We start from the raw sequence: 24820 nt of genomic DNA, 5'->3' as shown, positions 1-24820 counted from the left end.
CTGGGGTTAATTTCTTAACCTAAAGTTATCATCCAGTCCAGTAGATGGCCGTAATGCGCCAGGTACCCCAGCTGGTTTACCAACCGCCATTAAAACTTGTAGAAGAAGAAGTCTGTCATGTGACACGCTTGTGAGAATGTAACTGTTGTCAGTGAAATCTCAAAACGACCTGGAGGTAAGCGAAGCGACTCGCGTTTTTAGTTTAGGTTTTAACTTAAGTTAGTTATTGCTTATTTAGACACACAAATGTTAACTTAAGCAGCTTGAGATTGAATCATTGCAGGAAGTAACTAAACGTTATTATAGTTGCTATATAGTTGCTAATCAGTGACTTACATGTTAGCATGCCTGAGTTCATATCAAAAATGTTAGGGTTAGAAAAATAGAAGTTGGAATCATTATCAATCGAAGCGATGGTTTAACTGTTTCTGTTTTCTTTACTACAGTTTCCACACGATTAACTATCATGGCCGAGGTTAGTATGGTTTCTACTTCCTATTCCTGTTCGTTCAGTCAACACTCCCTGTTCATGTCGGATAGGAGAAAGAAACACACGTTTTTGCACAGTTCTGCGTAAAAGTCTAAAGCCATAATGCGATTTAATATTTAAGCAATGTTCTAATGAACATACAGTTGAATTATTTCTCACCACTTCAGTTGAAGTAGACCAGTGCTTATCAAATGTATTCGACCACCATCCAATGTAAGGTGTATGCCACACCATTGGTAATTATCAAAATCATTTGGTATGTTTCTGTAAGACATCAGAATGTAGAAGCTTGTATTTGCTATTAATGTTCAAATATAATTATTTTCTGTACCTTATTTGTACTGTTCAAATTTACTGTTTTACAAAAAAGCAGAAAAGCACATTATTTCTTGATTAGGACGTCAAATTCTAGATTTGTACTTGCAATACTTTATTTGTTTTAGTTAAATATTATGCTTGGGTATGTATATAGGTGAATTTAGTTGTAATTGGATAAATTTAACACATTTGTTAAGCACTGTATGTAGAGCTTGGCAATATATTAATAGTAGCTACATCTATATTGAGACATGAAACAAGATAGGTTAGATTTGGATATGATGATATGGTATCTGTGATTAACTGTCCTGGTTTTAAAGGCATTGATAATCATAATTATTATATCAAATACATTTGTGAAATGCACTAGATATTATAAATTAAATGTTATATAGATATAGTGGTTAAAAATACATGGAATAAACAATATCATATTTAAAATAAAGTCACTTTTCAACAACAAGTGACTTTATTTTAAATATGATTTTCCTTTTAAGCCCAATTGGTGGTGTTATAGCAGAATTTGACCATATTTATAGGCAATGTCACTAACACACATAAATATCCTTCATTTAACATTCAAAAGCCAAAGAAATAAACCAGGTATTAGCTGAAATGAAAGGTAATAACCATATTTTAAGCATGTAATACAGATAACATTAACGGTACACATAAGCAGTAGATATCTTATTGTAGAGTATATTTACAGAGTATTGTCACTCTCCTTTGAGAAACACAAACACCTCAATAGAAAAGTCCAGAGAAACAACCTGTGTGCAGCTTTATATCCCGATATATCTCATATATTAGACATTATCTGTGAGCCATGTCGCCTAGCCTCACAGAAACATTGATTTCATTTATATCTTGATGTATACATCAATATAAAATTAATAATTTAAAAAAGTCATAAGCTTTCTTCCCCTTGTATTGTGTTTTAAAATAACACATTTTTCAGAATAAACAGCTTTAACTTTTACAGGTTAAAGTGTCAAGTATTTAGTGTGGTCTACTCTTACACTTGGAAAATAGCATCTCTTAAACCTAGAGTAGAACCATAACTAATGTGAATGGTAAAACCTGTGCTTGTCCTACTATTTCGTGTTAAGACATCTGCTGTGAAAAAGAGCTATTACTCCAGGATTATTCAAGACATGCATGAGCATTAACACATGTTATGAGTTGAAGTCATTGACAGCTTGTTAATATATAAGACCAACTTTCAGTCACATTATTCCTATTCAAATGCCAATGATCATAGAGTTTGACAGACATAAAAACCACAAAGCTGGACTTTAGCACAGCACATTACAATATAAAGTCATTGTATATGTAGTGTATAACAGTACACAGCAGGGGCATAATGACATGTGATGTGACGTTAATGTTACAAAAATGATAATGTGTCACCTTATATTTGCCACTACTTTGAAGTGCGCATGCGTCAACACGCGTGCAGCCTGTTGCAGTCGCTCCGTGTAACTTTCCTATTTTCCCGCAAGGGATTAATAAAGTATTTTCTATTCTATTCTATTCTATTCTACATTGTAATGTAAAATGGCAAACTAGCAGAATTTGTGCCTTATGGGGCAACATCTCGATTCACATGAACATTGAGTCACTGAGGTGGTCAGAGACACTCATGTAGCTTGGAACTTGTTCATTTTGTATGTAATATATTTTTCTTTGCAGGATTTGAAGAGGTATTTGTACAAACAGCTGCAGAGGTGAGTGTACTGAAGTAACAGACTGTAGTGCAAGTATAGTTAAGGTTTTTTTGAGTTTTGGTTGTATTCTGCTCCCACTGGTCATAAAACCTGTTAAATACCTGCTATAAACAGGATTATCAACAGTGGTAGTGTTGATAATCAGCATACAGTGCAGAATTCACTGTATGTGCCTCCAGTGCACCAGGATACACGGCTTGCGATGCTCACCCACCCAAAAGAAAGTTGCTGCCAGCAGAGATGCAAGGGGAAACCGATTAGGCACACAACAAAAGCTTTTCTAATATATCTGTGCAACTTGAGAAATCTGATACAATCAGAAGGGTGATAATTTAAAAGCCTTTAATATTTAATGTTTAATCATATCAACAGTAAAAACATGCCAACGTGTTCCTTTCAGCAATCAATGCCTTCATCAAGGCAAACATACAAAATGAATGTCTGAAATCTTTCAGTATACAGTGCCCTCCTATAGTATTGGAACAGTGAGGCTAATTCCTTTATTTCGACATCAGCCAATGAATATGAGGCATTTCAGCTTTCATTTCCAGGTATTTACATCTGGATCTGATGCACAATTTAGAAGATAGCATTATTTGTAACGGAACGCAACATTTTTAGGTGAGCAAAAGTATTAGAACAGATAGACTTAAAAAGGATTTTTCAGAGTGAATAAGACTTACTATTTAATTGCAAATCCTTTTGATTTCAATAACTGCATCAAGCCTGTGACCCAGGGACATCACTGTTTTAACTGTTTGATATCCAATCCAGTGATTTTGACCAGTATAGGACAGATACTGAGTATCAGATCGGCTCCTCAAGCATCCTTTTTTTTTTTTTTTGTGGTTCCTGGAGATAGAGGCTCTCACGGTTAAGTAGGTACTGATGACGTGTTATCTTTCCTTCAGTGTTGAAGGTCTTCATGCTATAGTTGTGACAGACAGGGATGGTGTCCCAGTTATTAAAGGTAAGAAATCATCTCAGAATCTTACAGAAACTACAGATATTCTGATACAATTTTTACCTTTACAATAACCTATAACAAATGGCAAAATCAAGCTTAAATTAATAGTATGGTATAATTGTAATATACATATCATTTCCTGAACTTTTCCAAATGCAGCCTCAGTTTTGAAAAGTAAAATACTTTTTGTTTGGTCATGAAATTACTTAAGAGACTTTCCACCATGAAATAAAGCAACATTGCTGACATTTTACTATTGGAAGCCATTTATACTGGTATCTCTGTAAAATTAACCTTTGTATGGTAACTCTTGAGCCCTTTTAAGATAGTCTGTAAATGTTGTTTTTCAACATTGTTGTTTTTCTTTTTGTTTAGTTTGCACAAATAGGTATCACAAAACGTTAAAATACATCAATGTGATATTTGTATAGTAATTATTTGCCATGGTAAGGTAAAAGTATGCTAGTCCTATGTTATGTCTATTAACAAGCAATAGCTTTAATGAAAGTAATAGTAGTACAGAGACACTATAGAAAAATACCATGATCAAGTAATATCCAGGTAATACCTTGGGAATCAGAATTAATATACACACTAATATCAGTGTAATACCTTCACATAAAAATGATTAAACATTATTGTTGTGTCATTGCAGTTGCCAATGACAATGCCCCTGTCCATGCACTTAGACCGGGCTTCTTGTCCACTTTTGCCCTGGCCACAGATCAGGGAAGCAAGCTGGGTCTGTCAAAGAACAAGAGCATTATCTGCTACTACAACACCTACCAGGTTAGACAGCAGCTCTTATACATAACTGGCTATGATTTGTCTTGTGAATGAATGAATGAATGAACTTTTCTGGTTGGTCTCATCCACCATTTATATAAAAAAAAAAAAAAGGAGCGAGAGAGAATAAAAGCCTGATTGCACACTTGTTTCCTGCTGTAAAAAGTATGCCGCTGCAGTGTCATGAAAACTTTGGCAGTTCGGATGTCCAGGGAATAGCCTAGAACTCTTGTATGGTATGACTTGTGGATACCTTGTAATTGTTAATGTTGTGTGCTGATTCTTGTTTTTTTTTCAAAGAAAATTTGCAGTGATCAGTATACTTTAGTCTGCTTACTTTGCAACCTCACGTTTGTTGTGTATCTATTCAACAGATTGTGCAGTTCAATCGATTACCACTGGTCATCAGTTTCATTGCTAGTAGCAACGCCAACACGGGTAAGAACATCTCTTACGTAAGTCACTGTTCACCTTCACATCAGCGCAGTCAAACAATGGCAGTTTTTAAACTTTTTTTCCAAAACAGGTAGAATTAAACCGTAAACACAGAAAATAATGTAATTAAAGGGACAGTTTAAATGGACTCAAGCTTGTGAGTCATTGATTTGTGTGCTGGATTATTGACCCAATTCTGATTGCATATCTGGGATCCTTCAACACCAAGTGTACATCCTCTTTTCTCACTCGTAGGCTATGTTCTCTGCATTTAGCAAACACCGATGACTGAGAAGCTGTCCAGAGTACTGTATTTGGTTGCTAATGAACTCAATCAGGACCGCCAAGTCCTCTTGCATAAAGCTTCAGATGTCTCTCCCTTATAAGGAAACCATGTTTACTGGCAAGCACCCATTTGATGTCTTTATATTTCAGGCCAATCTCAAAATAAAACTCTATGATCCTCTCCCACGGGTGAATGCTCCGTTGTTATGTTTGTTTACAGTCTCTATGGGTCAAACTGACCAAGAAGTACATGAATGAAGAATGAAAGTTTTGCAAGATCTTGCTCAAATCAAATCAAATACTTAATATGAAACTATGGTATGAAAATACACACATATATTCATTTTAAGCCGCATAGCCACAAAGCTAGCTGGATAGCCTATAGCTATATATGGCTCTGCAGATCAGATGCACATCATTAACTAGGACACTTTGGTCCTAGTTAGATTCTAGTCCTAGTTAAAAAAATGTAAATAGTCAAAATGGTCCCTCACTGTGGACTAACTGGGTATCACAGATTACTTTGTCCCTCGGCCATTTTCCAGTTCTTTCACTTGCCAGGTAAGCTGTATGTGTGTCGTACGCTGAGCACACGCTATCCCAACCTCACCAGACACTGACATTTATCAAAGTCTTGCGGTTATCCTACAGTGACATTTATAATTGTAGTTAATCATAACATCCCTAGTCCTGCAGTCCCTCTGATGGCTTGTGTGTAGAGCTGGAGTGTTGGTGTTGTCATTATATATTTATAGTTGATTCACCCTCTGTTTAGCACATAGAGCTGTTTCCCCACTTGTTCCTATGCAGGTGTTTTGTCAAGTGTCTAGTTGCCTGGTTGAAGTGATCAACTTCCTCTGTGTTTCCACAGGTATCATCATGAGTCTGGAGAAGGAGCTGGCTCCACTAATTGAGGAGCTGAGGCAGGTGGTGGAGGTGACATAAGCACAGAAAGAATGAACAATCATGTTCAAGATCATCTAAAGTTAAATTCATGGCTTTGGAGTTCAAAGTAATGGCTTTATGTTTCCTGTAGAATAGAGATGCTGTTCATCAGTATGTTCACATGTAAGAGAGTGTATATGTTTAAGTTTGAGTAAATATTAAATTTGATCATGTAAGTAGTTTTGTCTTTTTTAGTTGTCTTTTTTAGTTCTACTTACTTTTTTTTAAAGTAAGTAGAACTTCGTAGTCTGGGCCCCATCTGAGTGTGCTGAGAACCAACAAGAAAATCAGATTTCAGCCACTGAACAAAAAGCTCACCAATGCAATCAATTTATTTGTGAAGTGTCGTTTTTGTCAGGCTTCCTTCTTCCTACAAACGATAGGTGATGAGTTGATGGCGTAGAAAGAACCCCTCTGACACAAGACTTGTACCGAACAAAAGGAATTTTATTTGGTTAAGTCAAGCATCAGACTGAGCGCTGCAGCAGCTTGGGAAAACGTGTTCTTGCCGAATCTCTGAACAATTCTGCCTGCATAGGAGCATACTTTTAAGGGTTTCTCTGACATCATCATCTTATACTTCACATTTGTCCATTTTAGGTATTCTATCTTCAGTCTAGAAGCCCCTCCTTGTGATGGACAGAGAAGACAAACAATGGTGCCCTTCTGTCTTTAGGTACCACGTCTCAGTATATAGAAGGACAGCTTCTCAGAACATACATCTACTCTTCAATGTAAACATATCGTAAATATTAGAGAATCAACAACAGATTTGACCTTGGAACCACTTATTATATAGGGAGTATCTGCGTTTCTTCAAAAAAGCCTTTTCTAGGACGGGCCCAGAATTGGCCCATAAATGTGTCATAAAATATGTCCTGGGTCATACTTGTGACCCCCATGAGGAATTTCCTGGTTACTTTTCAACTGCAATGGAATACACATCTCTAACTTATTCGAGACAAAATGTAGCTGTGTTAATGTGTTCATCTACATCAGATACTACAGAAGTCCTTTTGCATTGTTGCCTACATCCCTGGATTCGGGTCAGGAAAACTCCCCAAAAAACCCATTAACTGGAAAGAAAAATTAAAGAAACCCCAAGAAGAGCCATGTGGTAGGAGAATAATTACAGGAATGTAAGATTATGCTATTACTTTCTTTAGATGGCAATAAGGCCATTATTTTTAAATAATCCCTCGACCACTCTTTAAGTAAAAAAACAACTGAAAAGAAGTTTCCACTTTCACCAAATTAAAATGATTGAGTTTAATTAAAGTTATTTCAATACCAGTTAAACACGTTTTGTGACTCTTAGAATCCTTCTCTTTTTTGCAGGGTGCAAACAACTGTTGTGCTGGACTAGATATTATTTAATTAGAGAGACCTGTATAGTAGTAGTAGGTGCAGTGAAACAGCCAATAGGAGCCCCTGCTCTCTCTGAATTGCCCTGTGATTGATCTTGTTGAATGTTTGTTTCAAAGCCAGATTGAATCCATTTGTTTCCCTCCAAGCTCTTATAAGCCTTCAGTGACTCTTTGGAGTAAGATGAAGGGAAGTTTATCAGGAAGTTGAAGATGTCAGGATACTGCAGGTCTGATATAACGTCCTGATGTTATGGTACCAAACTTGCAAAAAGCACATCTGGGGCATTATAATGATCAAATACTTTCTGTCTGTCTTGCGATATATATCGGTCGATCTCGGTTGATTTAAAGTGAACACTGAACTCTGACAGGTTGAATCCAGCTCCGATCCTGTTCATTTTGCCACATCTTAGGCTGATAGCAGTTAATAAATACTGAGTGACGTGATGTCCCGATCTCTATAGCACCTTTTAATCTTAATTATTTGCTATGGTAGGAATATGTCCTATCTAATTCCTATTCATGCCTCTTGCACTCAGGCACACACTTTATCGAAGTCAGCGAAGGGTGCAGGATTTAAGGATTTCAGTTGCTAACATCAAGCCCTCATTTTCTTTAGATCAATTTGAAAAATTGAATGTCTTGAAGCAAAATGGAGTCCCACCCAAATTAGCATCCTATGTAGAGTCCACTCAGGGAAGTGTGTACCAGTGTTTTTCATGAGCAAGTTCATTTTCCAGACATGACCATATTTCTTCATTCTTCATCCAGCTGATGTCACACCCTCTTGGAAGATGGGGCTTTTGTCCATAGTGTGTGTTTTCACTGATGGCAATCATCGACCTTTTCTCATCTGGGACTGGAGATTTGAAGAAGAATATCACTGTCAATACAAATAGTCTGAATAACACTAAAATAACAAGTCAATCAGAGATGGCAGACTTCACCCCATCCACCCAACAAGCCTCTCTGGCGGCCTCTGTTGGTCATAGTGGCAAGTGTGGAAGCACAGATACACACAGTCACCAAAAAAAATACTTCACTCAGTACAGGTGAAGTAATAATAATAACATTAAATCTACTGATCCCAGAGTGGGAAAATCTCAAAACGCCATTGTGGCATTTCTTTCCTTAGAAGCCCTGGCTTTCTTAATTCTGTCATTTCTGTGATTGTATACATTGTAATATATACTTGTTTGCATAATGCTCAATGTCTTCTTCTCTCACATTTTGAGAATGACTAAAAAAAAAAGATTGTTTAGGGAAAGTCCTGTTTCTGTGTGGATAAGGCCTATGTGTCAGGTCCCCACACAATCCTACTTAAAGAAATATAAACTGAATGATCCCTTTAAAATGCAAAGCCTCCCTGAGACATGGGAGTTGAGTAATTAGGTGTTGAAATGATGTACTTCCCCTCAGCCTGCCTTGCCTACTTCTGCTAAAGCTTAGTTGGTGCTTTCCTTGTTTTCAAATTACTTTTAAACTATTTCTAGTGAAAATGAGAACCGTGCATATTTTCATTCATTCGTTTTTAAATTATTGTTGTGCCTATAGTAACTCACCAGCTTCCACCTCAGAATCTTGATCCACTCGTCTGCCTCCACACCCGTCTTTGCACAAAGATAAAATGTTCTCTCAGGAAACACCAGGCTAGAGAAAGAGAGAGGGAATTTGAGTGTTGTCTAATACAGTATTATTTCATTTTTATTTTTTAAATCTCTTTTTCCATATTGTTTGCAGTTGTGTGTGGACTGAGTATGACTGAAAACAAAAAGAAGCCCCCCACAAAAGAGAATTCTAATACTCAAAAAACCCTGTCATTCAGCAGTGTGATTGGAAATGTCCCTGCCTGTCCCTGCACTGCTGCTGCCAAGAGACAAGCCATATCCACACGGAAACAGTACAAATGTTTGTTTTTTTTAACCATTTTGAAGAAGTATCCCGTAATCGTTTCAAGAACCCCTCATAATCACTCAAAACACTGCACTACACCAAAAACGGAGAAAGTGGCTATATTACGTTTATCACAGATATAATCACAGAGGGAAAAACGTCAGGGAAAAGGAAAGGAAATTAAAGAAAATAAAAGTGATTCAAGCAAACAGATCACACAACAATGTTGACAATTTAGAGACTTTACAGAGTCCTGGTGACTTTTTTTCTTCAAATATAGCGACTCATGACATCCTGGCTTAATCCTAACTATTTTCCAGGAAGGAAATGTCATCAGTATTTATTTCTTTTTTTGCGAAAATTCATGCTACTGTTCATATAAATTACATTGTATGTGTATATATGTACTGTATTCATGTATATATACAGTATCTGCTCCTGGTCTCTCTCTTCTGTCTCACCTTCCTCTTTGATTTGATTGATTGAAGTGTAACCACTGGGACATGGTGAGTGCTCTATAGTGGTGCATTCTTCTGTTTAGTGATCAGGGTTCCCACACCTTGGTTGACATGAAATACAAGGACTTTTCAACAAAAAATTCACAAACCTGCAAGGATTTGAAGGACCCTGTGTGATGTATGCTGGTTGTTTATGGTGAGTAGTTTGTAATGTCAGACAAACTTGTCTACTTATGCTGGGGAAGGAGTCAAACACCTTTTTAATATAGTGAGCTTACCCCACACAACCCCATCTGTTTCCTTCTGTTATTTCAACTCTCAGACTTCCCCTTTATCATGATACACAAATACCACATTTTACTGCTGGGGGAAGTACAGCTCACAGAACCTTTGGCCTTGGAACACAGGACATACTGATATTGTCATTGTCATCAAATGTTCTCTTCCCGTCATCCACATGACATACAGTATGCTGCCTTATTTGGTTTTTATGTGATTCTAGGTTATGGATTACTCTGTTGATTGGTCCCTCAAACATCTACCCTAAACATCTTAAGCCTTTGCACATTGACCACATTTTTTTATAAGTTATTTTTGTTGTATATTTAGTACAATTGATAAGCTAATCATCACTTGATGCGGACTCCTGTTTCTTTCTTTGACATGACCTTTTTTCTGCTTTTTTTCTTTTATGTTTAATGTGAATAATGAAATGCAATTATCCAAAACTATTCCCTCCTAGAGGTCAACTATGGAGGACCAAATGGGACAAAATTCAATAAATAAATACACCATTAAATCATTAATTAAATGAGTCATTAAATAATGAAATGTGTCATTAAATAATGAAATGTGTCATTACATACATTTCATAATTGAATGACACATTTCTTTATTTAATGACACATTTCATTATTTCATGGTCTGTGTTGCAGTGGATCATTAATTTATTTTATCTGTCAAACTCGCCCATCAATGTCAGAGGGTGGGGCTAACGCTGATCGAGTCTGATTCATTGCTTTGGTCTGAAATGGGATGGCTGCCATGTATCACAGCATAGCAGCAGAGAAAAGAAATATAAACCTGAAATAGATATTTTTCTGAGTCCCCGAGCACAGTTTTAAGATCATTTGAGGTGAGAAATTAGTCATTTAGAATTCAAAAATGTGGTTTGTATATTAAGATATGATGTATTATATATAGTTTGGCAGCGACGGTATCGGAGGTGATCAACTTCGCCAAATAAAACACCCTCATCAACACATTTCACTGCCTATTCAAGGTGTATTGCTAAGATGGGAAATTACGTCCATGCCCAGCTAAGAACAAAAAAGTGCAAAAAAGTTAGGACATTTTGATGCAGCATGTCAGACAAGAACACTCGGCGGTGTCATGTCTAATAATATGGCATTCAGTGAGGATGCATTTTTCCTAAGGCCAGTGACGGAAACTACACCAGATGTAATTGAGCAGCCAGATTCATAAAATTAGTGGCTTGGAGAGTTACTGTAGTTAATGGCACTACAGTGAAATTTAAAATAGACACTGGTCCAGACATTACTGTGATGTCACTACCTGCATATATGAGGCTAGCACACCTCCCACAATTAGTTATGACAAGGCCTGGACCATGCGTCACCTATGGTGACCTGGAAGTGCAAACCAGTCAGTATTACAAAACTTGAAACTAATTAACAGAACTCGAAACAAATTTACAAAATGCAAAACAAATTAACAAAAGTTAAAACAAATTTACATTTCCAAAACAAATTTGCAAAATACAAAACACTTTTACAAATCCTGAAACAAATTCACAAATGCCACAGTCCTTACGAAAAGGAGTGACCCGGAAATGATACCGTGAGCGCTCAGTTGGTGACTTATGTGTGTCGTAAGAATGGATACTTGTGATCGAGGTTTTGTCATGGATGTATTATAAAAACTGGATAGAACACCGACCCTTTGGCTCCGTTCATTCCTATGGAGTTGCTCACACAGCGCATATGTCGAAAAAGTTGTGCAGACTCATGACCATATTATTGAGCTCACATGACCAACACGCAATGCATTCTGGGGGGTAATCGCAAAATGCCAGTAGTCCAGTTGTTTACTTCTTTGTTACAGTAATATGTAACAGCAGTAAAAGAGATGCCTATAAAACTATCCACAAGACACCTGTATGGAGAGAATTCTGTTCCTTTATTATTCAATCAAATAGAGATAGTTACGTTTTTTGAGATCGAAACAGAACAGGTTGCAATTGAAAAAAAAAATGCGAGAACATATTTCTTCAACTTCGATCAAAACTAATGTTTGTGACCATTATGACCATTTTACTTATAAATCAGTGCTCTTTGCTTTCAAGTTAAAAACCTTTGCTTGCAAATCAGTCCTCTTTGCTTGCGAGTTATAAAGTTTTGCTTGCGAATTCAACTGCACTTGATGGGCGGGGCCTAGCTGGTGGTGAGAGAAGAGTTTTTATTGGTTGGTTTGATCTGGCTCCAGTGCCAGCTACGTCTTCCGCTACAGCCACTTCTCCCTTGTGCTGTGCTGCAGGAGGTAAGCCTGTTGCTCTTGAAACGTTTCCCATAAGTAATAAATTGCGCTATATATCATTGGCTACAGCCTGCCGTACATTCCCACAAAATGTTACTACTAATGTTACTACTAATGCCTGGAGTATCGTTTAGTTCAATATAGGAGCGGATTTGAGCATCAACAAAGTCCTTGAACTTATTATTGGCCAGCAAGTGGGAGCTAAACCTCCATGGTGGTTGTACCATGTGGGAAGCTAATGTCTACTGAAGTTGGGGCATGATCTGAAATGGTTATAGGGTGGTATTCACATGCTTTGACACAATGTAGAAGATTGTTATCAACTAAGAAAAAGTCGGTTTTCCACCTTTTGAGCTCTTGCTTTCCTACAGACCCAGAGGATTGCTGGACATCGCCAAGGAGGCCTGGGAGGAGCAGCCATGCCGACAGCGGACCCTGATCGAGCATGTCGGGGCCATGAGAGAGAGAATGAAGGCCATCTATCCCATGATGCGTGAACACATTGAGACCGCTCAGCGGCAATATAAAGCCTCCTATAACAGATCTGCTCAACCCAGAGAGTTTAAATGGGACATATTATGCAAAATCAACTTTTTAACCATTTCAATACTTATACTCTGGAGCCCCTACCAGTCGCCAAAGTGTGGAAAAAGAATACTCAGTCCCTTTTTCGTGGTCCCACTTAGTGTAAGTAAAGGCGATAAAACACTCGATGTTGAATTCCCTGCGCTTATGATGGCAGCATGCGCATTTCACCACAAATGTTACCACCCACCAGTAAGTTTGGCGATCGACGGTGGCGATCAGCGGTGGTGAGGTCTCCGGAGCACAGACTCAGTCTGATACAGTCACATACAGCAGCAGTTTATGCAGCTCGCCACTCACCGCTGGCGATCAGCGGTGCTGTCCCTAAGTGTTTTTAGCTGATTTACAGTTCGGCACTGTTCGGCTTGCAAGAACAGTCTGGCTGTTTTCCGCGCACACTGCCATGTTGATATTGTCAGAGAACTAGTGGAGGGAGGGGGAGAGGAATGGAGCTGAGGGAACAGGAGCTGAGCGAGTGAGCACAGTAACAAGGACAAATCAAAAAACCCCTGGAAGAAATGGGTGTGTGTTTGCCTGTGTCTCATTTGCATATAAAGGGACAAAACCGAGCGTTCTGAAAGGGGCGGTTTTAGCAGGGTTATTGAACTGCTATGGTGCTTCATCCTTATGGTATCTTGACCAAAGCATGTCACTGACATGCTCATTAGGACAACAGGGAACTATTTTAATTGGGGAAATAGGGTATAATATGTCCCAGGCGTGCTGCTAACCATTGAGTGCAAATTCCTGGCAACCTGGAAAGGACCATATGAGATGATTGAACGTGTGGTAGAGGTAAACTACAAAGTGAGGCAATCTGATAAAAGAAAACCTGAGCAAATTTATCACGTTAACCTCTCAAAGAAGTGACACACCAGGGAGGCGCTGCTCAGCTGTCTACCCCCCACAGAGTCCAAGGAACCGGCGAGAGAAGAGGTTCAGGTGGGTCCAAGCCTGTCCTCACATCAACGGTAGATGACTCTGGAGCTGGTGGATCGCAACCGAGATGTCTTCTCCTCCCTCCTCGGGCACACAGAGGTGGTCCAACATGAGATCCACACCATGCCTGACCGAACAGTAAACCAGCGTCCTTACCACGTGCCGGAGGCTTGTAAAGTGGCTATTCAGGAGGAGGTAAGGAAGATGCTGGAGCTGGGAGTAATCGAAGAGTCCAAAAGTGCCTGGACAATTCCCATTGTACTGGTTCCCAAACCAGACGGGTCAGTACGATTTTGTAATGATTATGGGAAGTTGAACAAAGTGTCTGAGTTTGATGCATACCCAATGCCTCGTGTTGATGGTTTGATAGACTCCTTAGGGGATGCTCGCTTCCTAACCACTCTTGACCTCACAAAAGGCTACTGGCAGGTGCCCCTGACTCCGGAGTCCAAGGAGAAGCGGCCTTTGCCACACCAGAGGGGCTCTACCAGTATACCCAGCTCCCGTTTGGTCTCCACAAAGTGCCAGCCACATTTCAGTGCTTGATGAATCGGGTCCTCGCTCCCCACAAGAAGGTACGCAGCGGCATATTTAGATGATGTGGTCAATACAAAGTCCATATTGGGCCATATTACCCCGTGTGCAAGCTGTGATCGATTCTCTCAGGGAAGCAGGGCTCACCCAAAGTGCAGGCTGGCCTTCAGCGAGACAAAATACCTGGGGTACACCATTGGGCAGGGGTTGGTCAAGCCTCAGGAAGCCAAGCTACGGGCCATACAGGACTGGTCACAGCCCATCACCAAGAAGCAGGTGAGATCGTTTTTGCGCCTAGCGGGTTACTACAGACGTTTTATTATGAATTTTGCTACCATAGCTGCACCTCTAACAGAGCTGACAACCAAACGCCACTCCAGAATGGTGAGGTGGAACCCTGCGGCAGAGGTGGCCTTCGTCGATCTGAAGCCCCTGGAGGGACGCTACATTCCGCTGAGATGGCTCCAACAACAAACAACTTTGGGAACTCCACCCTCAACACACAAATTCCAGCACACCTGAGATTGATGACTGCCTGATGAGCTGAAGAGCTTGTTGAGACACAGGCTGTGTCAGATTGGAGTTGGGGAAACAAGCTGCAGGTTGTGCTCTCTGCAGAGGACCGTTTGAGGGTTGTTTTTCATGTGGAATACTGGAAGTTGGAAATACTTACTTGAAGTTGGAAAGACTTACCGCTGGATTGGCCACAGGCTGGAGCTCTGCTTGAAGAGTGTTTATCAAGAGGCTACTTACCTGAGGATACTGAGCCTGGATTATGTTTCACCGCTGAAGTGACATTGTTTAAGTTTAGACTTCCATATCCTCTAAACCTACGTTAAGTTTTGACTGTCGAAGATCAACCCTATCCTTAGTTACACTTTTGGCTCTGAAATACCTTTTGTGGCAATTCCTTATTAAAATCCTTGATTATATTTAAACCTTGTGTCCTTGCACTGCTTGAACGCTCAGAGCCGTATAGCCTCTCATTATATCACAATGGATACACATTTAACTGCTGCCAAAGTTTGCTGAGTGCATTTTCTTGTCGGTACCTTAGCTGGCCGGTCGAGGTCGACTGCCGATGCTTTTCATATTCTGTACGGTGGTTAATTCACAGATGGTGAAACAAATTTGTTGTCAAGCAGTCTTTGACAGCAACCTCCTTCCAACATAGTGTTTCTGAAGCCAAACTACCTCCATGCGAGTGAGGATGATCCACGTTTAGCTATTAAATCTAACGACATGATTCTGAGGCTGGTAGAGTTTGTGTTTTGTCTTCTGTTGCTGCCAGAATGCAGCAGCACAACTGGTCTTCAACTTACCAAAGTTCTCTCACACTACACCACTCCTCCGCTCCCTTCACTGGCTTCACTCACATCCGCTTCAAGACTCTAGTGCTTGCATTCCATGCTACAAACGGATCCGGTCCAGCCCACATCCAGGACATGATCAAAACCTACACCCCAGCCTGCCCACTCCACTCTGCATTGGCAAACCGGCTTGCTGCCCCCTGAAAAGATCGCAGAAGTATTCGCCAAACTCACAACTGTTCGCTATCCTGGCTCCCAAATGATGTAACAAGCTCCCCATCGACATCCGGACAGCAGAAAACCTCCACATTTTCCGCCGCCGAGTGATAACACATCCCTCTCTTTCGACTCTACCTCGACTAAGACAACAACAACGAAAAAAAAAAAAGCACTTACTTGTACATCACACTTATGACTAACTCTATATAGTTTGGCTTACTTGAAGCACTTACTTCTAGCTCTTGTTTGTACCCAAATGTTGAAATGCATTTTTTAAGTCGATTTGGATTAAAGCGTCTGCTAAATGACATGTAATGTAATGTTTGTTCACTCATGTTTAACTTCAGCCATACATGCAGCTACGTTAGCTTGTTTTTTTGTTGTGAAGCATGGACACGGCATGTGGTCTCAATGCGCATGCGCAGCAGTTTGTCCTACCAGGCTTGATCATGCAGTGAATGTGTGACTTCTCAAAAAGGCATGTTTTGATTGGTTCTTGCGAAATGATTTTGACATTCTCGAGATTGTGATTTCACACATCGTTAAAACAACAGTTAAGATACTATCGTAGACGATATATATCGCACACTCCTATTTGTACATTCTGTATGTTGGCCCTAGGATGTTTTGGATGGATTGGCAGGGTACACCCTGGATAGAATCCAGGTGTCTGCGAATGGCTCCAGCGGCCATGGAAACATCATGTGGACGATAAAGGAGGAGAATGAATATGTAGATAGCTGTTTAAAGTAATTGACCAACTGTTCACTTGTTAAAAAGGTTGTAGATATCTACTGTAAACACAGCAAGCTTAAAATACTGACCCTGATTCATAACCAGACTTTAAGCTAATGGATTTCATCCTACCAGAAGCAGTTGACTCTGTCCTGAGAATAGTCAAACTGGACTGCAGAGCAGGCTGTCAGATCCAGTGTTTTAATGGGGTCCTCACACTGCAAGGAGACAAACAACAGCTCACACATGGCAGCACTAACTTAATCAGTACAAAACTGCAGCCACATACTATAATAATTACGACTGAGTATTAGGGCCACATTGATGGACAAAAAAAAAATCACAGACTTTGAAAATAAAGTCTTAATTTGATACTGATACTTATGACAATGTGATGCTGATGTGCTAAAAGTACCTCCTCTGTATTTAAAGTTAGATTTAAAACTTAAAGTTAGACTTAAAACTCCTTTTTGATAAAGCTTATAGTTAGAGCTGGTTCAGGGAAACCTGGACCATCTCTTAGTTTTGCTGCTATAGACCTAGACTGCTGGGGAAATTTCCTGTGGTGCACGCACATTCACTCTCTCACACTCAAGGTATGAATATGACTTTTTATATGTCATTAACCTTGTCTCTTTCTCTCCCTAGTTTGTGTCTTTCCTTCCTTTCCTCTCTCTCTCTCTGTATTCTCATCATGCAGGTTGCAGGATCAAGATCCAGTTTTCGAGGCTACCCATATCATCACCATTATTATTGTGCTATAATTAAAAGTCAATATCATTGACTGCATGAACTTGTAACTTGATACAGTTGTTGTGTATCTGCTCCTGGTCTCTCGCTCTCTTCTGTCTCTACCTCATCTCCCTCTTGTCCTTTCTGTCCCCCACGTCTCTGCTGTCCCCCATTTTCCTTTCACCACAACCGGTCGAGGCAGATGACCGCACATCTCTGAGCCTGGTTCTGTCAGAGATTTCTTTCTGTTAAGAGGGAGTTTTTTCTCTCCACTGATGCCTAGTGCTTGCTCATTGTGTGAACTGTTGGGGTTCTCTGCTCTCCTTGATGTTGTCTATGTACAGTGCCTTGAGATAATGTATGTTATGATTTGGCGCTATACAAATAAAATTTAATTGAATTGTTTGTGAAACCTATAGTACAATTCCACAAAATGCTCCACGACCCTCATTTTAACAACTCTCCGACTCCCCGATTTTAACAACAGGTTAGAATATTACTTAGAATATACTTTTTTTTAGACCACTTTATTTTCATAAATTTACGACTTTATTCTCAAAGTGTGAATTTTTTTTTTCTCAATGTGGCCCTAATACTCCATCGTAAATAACAGACCCAAAAAGAACAAATAAAACAGCAAATTGAGGTGACGTCCCTGAAGAAAAGTTGAAGACACTCACCATTTTGTCTTTGAAATATTTGAGCTCATATCTGTTCAGTGTGAACCACCTCTGTTTCCAGTTCTGCAAAAAATATTTAAATAACAAGTGTTAAATTCTCTTTCTTTCAAATATACTGTAAATATGGCCACAGTCAGTGGACTGAACACCATAACAGTCACAGTGGCTGGCTACAAAAATAAATTAACCTTGTGTCTGCATTTCATTTCATATGTTTGATATTAATCAGTGACAGAGTTGATGCTGATTTGGCTTTGGCTCTTTTTACATATTCTTCCAAGCAGATGGACAGCAAAGATGACACCAGACAGGGGAACAGTCACAGGCTTTACCAGTGGCGGAATGAGACAATAATTCAGGCCGGGAATTTGATGCAATTCCAGGCCACCCTTCTCATGCAGACCACCATACCTCTAGTTGTGTATTCTAACCCTATTTGATAGTTAAAAGAAATTTGTGTAATTATTTGGCTCAATGGTCACCACAGACACACAGACACACAGACACACACATACTTCTCTGTGTATACATATATATATATATATTCATTGATTGATTTTATATTATTAATGATTGCACAAACAACCCAGAAAGACAGGTGTCTGTGAACACAGCCTATAAAGTTTATAGTCGTATATAGAGCTTGTATATATTATAATGATAGTCCAACTATCATTTATGGTGCAGAATTACAATAAAGAAAACTGCCACAAAGCTGCAGCCTAATAGATTAAGAGTAAACCAAAAAGCTACCTGTATTTAATTATGATTTATTTCAGCATGTATAAACTATCCTGTAGTGGCTCAAATATTATGCAACAAAATCCTATTTTTCATTCATCTCTAGGTATGCTGGATTGATTGTCGGGCCGTGTGCTCGGGCGGCGCCTCCGTGAGACACACAGTCTGCGGTGGTGACGGTAATTGAACGATAAACGCAATGAAAGCTATAGCGTTTTTGACTGACCTTCCCTCCTGTTGAACATGTCACTTGCTGTGGCAAGGGCTTTCCATTTTCTGTCCCTCTCTCTCTGCTCCACCTTTCTTTTTCTTCTGTCCCTCCATTTCTCTCGAATACTAGAGTGAAAACAGCGGAGCTAATTGATTGTTGTGTGACGCCGACAGGTCGCCTAGCTGCGTCATTACGTAACTAGATAGGTTGATTTGATTGGCCCGGGCGTCCGGTAACTCCAGTCAGTCCGGTGACTGTTCAAGTCAGGCCAGGATGACCATAAGGCCACCGGGAAACGTCCCGGTGCTCTCGATGGCCAATCCGTAACTGGGTTTTACTGTATCATTGCCACTGGTTTATGTCATTGGTCATGATGCTGCTATACAAAAGGTGATATAGCATAGACATCACACAGAAAGCCACATCAGGCACAATTGAGATGTTATGTGGGGGTTTAGTTGTAGTAGCTTTAACTTCAGGTATGAATCGGGGAAATAATCGCTTAAGCTGTGCATTTGTATTTGTATGTATATTTGTTCGATTTGATATGAGTCTGTTTTAAAACTAATATGCAATTCTGTTTAAGAATATGAGTTCTGTTTTAGTATGGAAGCAAATCTGTACCATCATTCAAGTTAAAATGAATTAACAGAAATGCTTTTTCATTTTCAGAATATAGCTGAATTCTTTGACTCATAAATAAAATGAAAAATTTTAGTTTTAATTTTAATTTTTAAGATTTAATTTTTTTGAAAATTAAATCTTAAATGTCCTTCTCTTTTTTAAATTTTAATTAAATTAGAAAATGAGCTGTCTTGAAGAACAAAATTAAAATGTGAAATGCGAAAGTCAAAAAAAAATGCAGCTATATTCTGAAAATGAAAAAGTATTTCTGTTAATCCATTTTAATTTGAATTATGGTACAGATTTGCTTCAGGCCATGTCTTTGCGTGAATGCTTTTCATTCTCAACTTTTAATATTCATACTTTTGCGTCTATGAATATGATTTGTGATGTATAATAATTCTACTGCCTCACCTTCACAATCGCTCCTTGTTTCACCAGATATCCTTCTTTTGTGCCCAGCTGAAAAGACATATGCATATATTTGTATATATATATATACATATATGTATATGTGTATATATATATATTGTATATATCACTGTTAACTTTATTTGAGTTTTACTTTACTTTTCTTTTTTTATTACTTCATTTTATATGTATTATTTTATTTACTTACTTACCTACCAATTTTGTTATAAAATGACAATAAAGAATTCTACTGTATTCCAAAACTAATACAAATCATACATGACTTGTTAAGAAACATCACTGAGATATTATGAGATGGTTTGTATGATCTGAGTGTGTGCAGTGGACGTCATACCGATGGTGCATTGGCCACAAGGTCATCTTCTGTGCGGCCCGTCTGTATGGCTGTGTGAACTCGCACAGACTCGTAGATAGACGGTTCCTCCACACGCCATGGGTACGGACTCTTCAGTACGATTAGAGTTCCTGGATTGAGAGGCAGAGGGGAGGTTACAGGTTTGATGACTTGACATTAAAACTCTGAGGGAACAAAACACAAACATGCTTGAGGAATTAGTTACATAGTTCACAAACCAGTGTTTGGAAAATGTATTTTGTTTAGGGGAATTTGTCCTTTATTAAATGCACATGTTATCTTCAAACACCATAGCCCAACCCCATCCTCTAGCTTCTTCAGCTGCTGGCGAGTAGTTGAAGAAAATTAAGGATCTGGTTATTGGAAAACTGTCCCACTGCAGGGTGTTTTATAAGAACTTGAATGTAGATTTAGATTCCAGAATATTGTTCTATAAAGGAGAGGATCCAAGCAATCGGTTATGCACTAAAAAGAAAAAAATTAACTGGCACATATAAGAATAAAACAACAAAACTAAATTGTCTTTCAGCCAGTTACATGGCATCACAAATAGCGTGGCTATAACACAAAAAACATCATAGAACTATGTGGTTGTTTAATTAGAGTGTACCTTAATGTCTGCAGTAATATTATTTGCTCCTACAACATTTTACATAAATATGACACCAAACAATTTTCCTATTTAGGATAAGAGATGCCTGTAAAACTGCTTAGAGGACACACCTCAAGACATAGACATCGGCATTTACAGATCTTTGAATTCTATATTTTTAATATATTCTATATCCTATATTTTTAATATAGAATACAAAATACAGAATATAACAACGACAAAGCAGGTATTACTTATTTATTCACTGGCCATTATCATTTATTTAAAGGTGACATAGAATGCTTGTATCGCACATATATGTTAGTTATGGAGGTCTACTTACATATGTTAACTTGTTTTCATGGTTAAAAACCTCCTAATCGCTGCAAACGAGCCGATCAAAATATCTCCTCACTAACGCTCTCGTCAGCCGCGCTGTTTCAGACCAAAACCACACCCCCAGAACGTGGACTGTGTTGTGATTGGCCAGCCAACGAGTGCTTTCCCACTATCCTGTGATTGGCCAGGTACCTGGAAGTGACGTAATAGATAGGCCAGCTCTCAGATACACAGCTCCCCCTCTGGCACGGTGGATGCTCTGCATCTCAGCAATGTACGCAACCGGATGTGCCCGGACTAGTGCCCGCACCAGGAGGCGCTACGGTGGTGAGAGGAGTGGTGAGGATTTCTGATTAAGGAAGTGCCGATCCGCTTCGCAATTAAAACAATAAAACAATAAAACCCTATTTTCTCAGCAGTGGCTGAACTGTTGTTCTGAAACTTTAGGGTTTCATAAATGAGGTAATGACGCAGATACACACACACACAAACGCAGCGTTAATTGGAGCTTCCGGTCTATGTCGCCTTTAACTTATTATCGATGTATTAACAACCTGCTGTATGGATTCATTGAGGAGAGAGCTTGGATTGTCAACATCAATGGAGGAAAAGACTGACATGCTGAAGTTTGTCACTTTGTTCAATCTTGGACATCGTACACCGTCAACAACTGCAATGACACAGGGCAGATGATAGTACTTTTTTGTCATTATTTTCTTGGACATTAAAACTGTTTTTGCATTTTATTAAAAATGTCAGTTTGATGATGTCAAGATTTTTTCACAGTTTACAGCAACTTTGATACAGCATATGTCTGTGACATGAAGAGCTGAGGAGGATCAACATTTTAAAAAGACATTACAAATAAGTAAAGACAAAAAATAATATTGTAAATATACCATGAATCAAAATATTTTATATTAAATGCTGGATGTCACAATAAACACTGACAGATCTTCCTTCACAGCAGCTGTTATTGAGTTACTCCCATCATGCCTTTGGCTGTTCATGAACGCGAAGTGAGAGCAAATCCTACATTGCGTAACTTTATTTGGTGGTGAATTGATTGGGTGGCTACATGAGCGAGTTTCAGACCTCTGCATTAGAATATTTGAACTATGCATCAAAGTATGCATCAAATTAGCTGGAGTCTCAGAACCTAAGCTGGTGAGATGCAGTTTATGAGGGGTGGAAGTTACAAAAATTAAATGACAAAAAAATGTTAGTAGGTGTGGTTTTGACTGGTTTTGTGTTGTAAATGATGAATGTAAGATGAAGTGGATGATAAAATGTGGTAATTTATCACTTATCATTTTTCATTTCACGTCCAATTTTACTGCTGCACTTTTTAAATCTTTATATTTTTGTTAACTCCACCCCTCATAGATAGTAAGGCTCTGCAGTGTTTTACATACCTGTGTCGCTGCCCAGCAGAGGCTGGTTTGCAAAGTGATGGACAAAGTCTTGAAGGGTTGCAAACTCATTGAAGCCAAATGCATAGCCACCATCTTTGCGTGTCACGTGAAAATGCTTGACCGAATCCTTGGCCCTAACAAACAACAGACATTGTGAAGGTCATAAGCTTGTAAAGTAGCATCATTATTGAATTTTTATTAGAAGAGTTCAGTAATTTAGAAAGGTTCAGAAAGGACCCTTACATGAACTTTTCCTAAATAAATCAGCACTATACAATAACTAAAATACAAACTCATTAGAACTATAAGAGGTTTATGAACCGGACACTTTCAATACATGTATGAAGTAGGTTAACACACTTTAGCATCTGTGTCACTATTTCAAAGTATGTTATTTTGGCTTAAAACCATGGTGTTAAATTAAGTGTAACTAACCTGACAGACAAGGCAAAGCAGCCTGGTCCCTCATTACTGTTTCTCAGGAGATAACTTCCATCAGTGCCATTGGACAAGAGGAGGGCTTCTGCAGCATGACGGGACAGGTCATAGTGGTACCACCTTCAACAAAGAAAAAAAACATTTTTACTTAGTTTTTTTGTATGTGAAAATTCCCTTTTCCTACTTGTTGTTTTGTAAGAATATGTGATGTTGTGATGTCAGAGGTTTGTCTATTTTGCCATGTTCTCGACCAGTATCGATACAGAGTATTATTAGTTCATGAGGCAGATAAATTTGGCAAAGGAACAAATAAAAAAGTTATACTAAAAACAAAAACAAGGATTCACCTAGACTGAAAACTTATTTGTTTTTAGAACAATATTAAACAAAAAGTAACATATGTATAATGTAATGTAATGTAATGTAATACAATATAATATAATATAATATAATATAATATAATATAATATAATATAATATAATATAATATAATATGATAGCAGTGATAAAATAATATGCAGATACTGATAACTGAGATTTATTTCTTGCATTTCATTTTAGCTCACTGCATATGTATAATACATTAACACAAAATATGTTTATTGGAGCTATTTTGTTATTTAATGTATATAACTCATTTGTAATGTGTGCAAGCTAATTATTCCGTGTGTGAGCCGATTGTGAGCAGTTTTGTGAAAACAAAAAAATACTTGTACTACTACTAAACATGTACAGTGTTTTTGACACACATGACAGATTGAAACTGGTCAAGTATGGCATTATATTTGTGCTATATTGTTATGTGTGCAGAGGTGTATTCACAGGCTTTGTTTGTCTAAGTGACATCACATTGTAATTTGTACACCAAATCTTACCTAATTGAATATTCTTTGAATAAAGCATATGATAAAGGTCTGGGTTGAAAAATTATATAATTTGTGACTAGTTTAAAACAACAACATGGCAGAAACTCTCTGTATGAACGACAAACAGCAGGTCACCAACAATGCTGCTCTGTCACTGACTGCACACATATCACATGTTCTAATGATTTGTGTGGAAATTCTGGGAGTGACTCTGCTGCTCCTTTACAATATCTCTCTTAAAAACAGTTTGGCCACACGCTTGAATGCTGATTATATCAGGTTGTCAATTATAGCCAAAATATTTCCTGAAATATTCAAGAAATAATGTGTTTACTAAGCAGTAAAATGTAGCAGTGAGTGTCAGGACTCTTTCTTACCCCAAAGTCGCAAGCTCATCGGTCGTGTCGGAGTACGCGTGACTGTAGAAGCTCATGTCTAACACAAACATGTTGATTGAAGCACTGCAGAAGTGAAAGTTTCAGCCTGGCTCAGACAGACACGCCTAGGAGGAAATACGCTTTACTGATCAACAGCTGTGCTCTCTCTCTCCACATTACTGCTAATAATGAAAGCAGAAAACAGAACATGATCATACAGTACAATCGTCATGCTTCCTGCAGGACAGCCACCGGGCGAGAAAAAACAGATTCTAACAAGCACTGCTGTTATTTATATGTGTGAGGGTGAAGGTACATAACAATTCTCGTAACATGACACTGATACACATAAAGTAAGACAGACTGTACAGTGCCTGAACAATGTTTTTATTATTATTATTATTATTATTAGGGTTCGAGCAACAAGGTTTTAACCTTTTTAACTTTGCGATGGAAGGTCCGATCTTAA

The 24820-nt window shown here is 38.5% G+C and overlaps 2 protein-coding genes across 2 annotated transcripts; one reads left to right on the top strand and one right to left on the bottom strand.

The window, feature by feature from the left end:
* The first annotated feature begins 90 nt into the window (after positions 1-90).
* lamtor3 (late endosomal/lysosomal adaptor, MAPK and MTOR activator 3) lies at positions 91-6132 on the top strand. Its single transcript, XM_044047324.1, has 7 exons — positions 91-175; positions 447-475; positions 2501-2535; positions 3447-3505; positions 4158-4291; positions 4663-4726; positions 5880-6132. The coding sequence occupies exons 2-7, from the start codon at positions 467-469 to the stop codon at positions 5951-5953; spliced, it is 375 nt and encodes a 124-aa protein (XP_043903259.1). The 5' UTR covers positions 91-175; positions 447-466; the 3' UTR covers positions 5954-6132.
* Positions 6133-6379: 247 nt separating this feature from the next.
* Positions 6380-24582, bottom strand: dapp1 (dual adaptor of phosphotyrosine and 3-phosphoinositides). The gene is made up of 9 exons (XM_044047323.1): positions 24352-24582; positions 23106-23228; positions 22671-22804; positions 20304-20434; positions 19952-19999; positions 17962-18024; positions 16682-16767; positions 8883-8970; positions 6380-8179 (listed from the first exon to the last, which is right to left on the bottom strand). The coding sequence occupies exons 1-9, from the start codon at positions 24420-24422 to the stop codon at positions 8156-8158; spliced, it is 768 nt and encodes a 255-aa protein (XP_043903258.1). The 5' UTR covers positions 24423-24582; the 3' UTR covers positions 6380-8155.
* Positions 24583-24820: the final 238 nt, after the last annotated feature.

Source organism: Solea senegalensis, linkage group LG16 (genome assembly GCF_019176455.1).
Source record: "Solea senegalensis isolate Sse05_10M linkage group LG16, IFAPA_SoseM_1, whole genome shotgun sequence".
NCBI lineage: Eukaryota > Metazoa > Chordata > Actinopteri > Pleuronectiformes > Soleidae > Solea > Solea senegalensis.
Note: the sequence above shows the minus strand (reverse complement) of the source record. Positions and strands in the feature narration are given on the sequence as shown.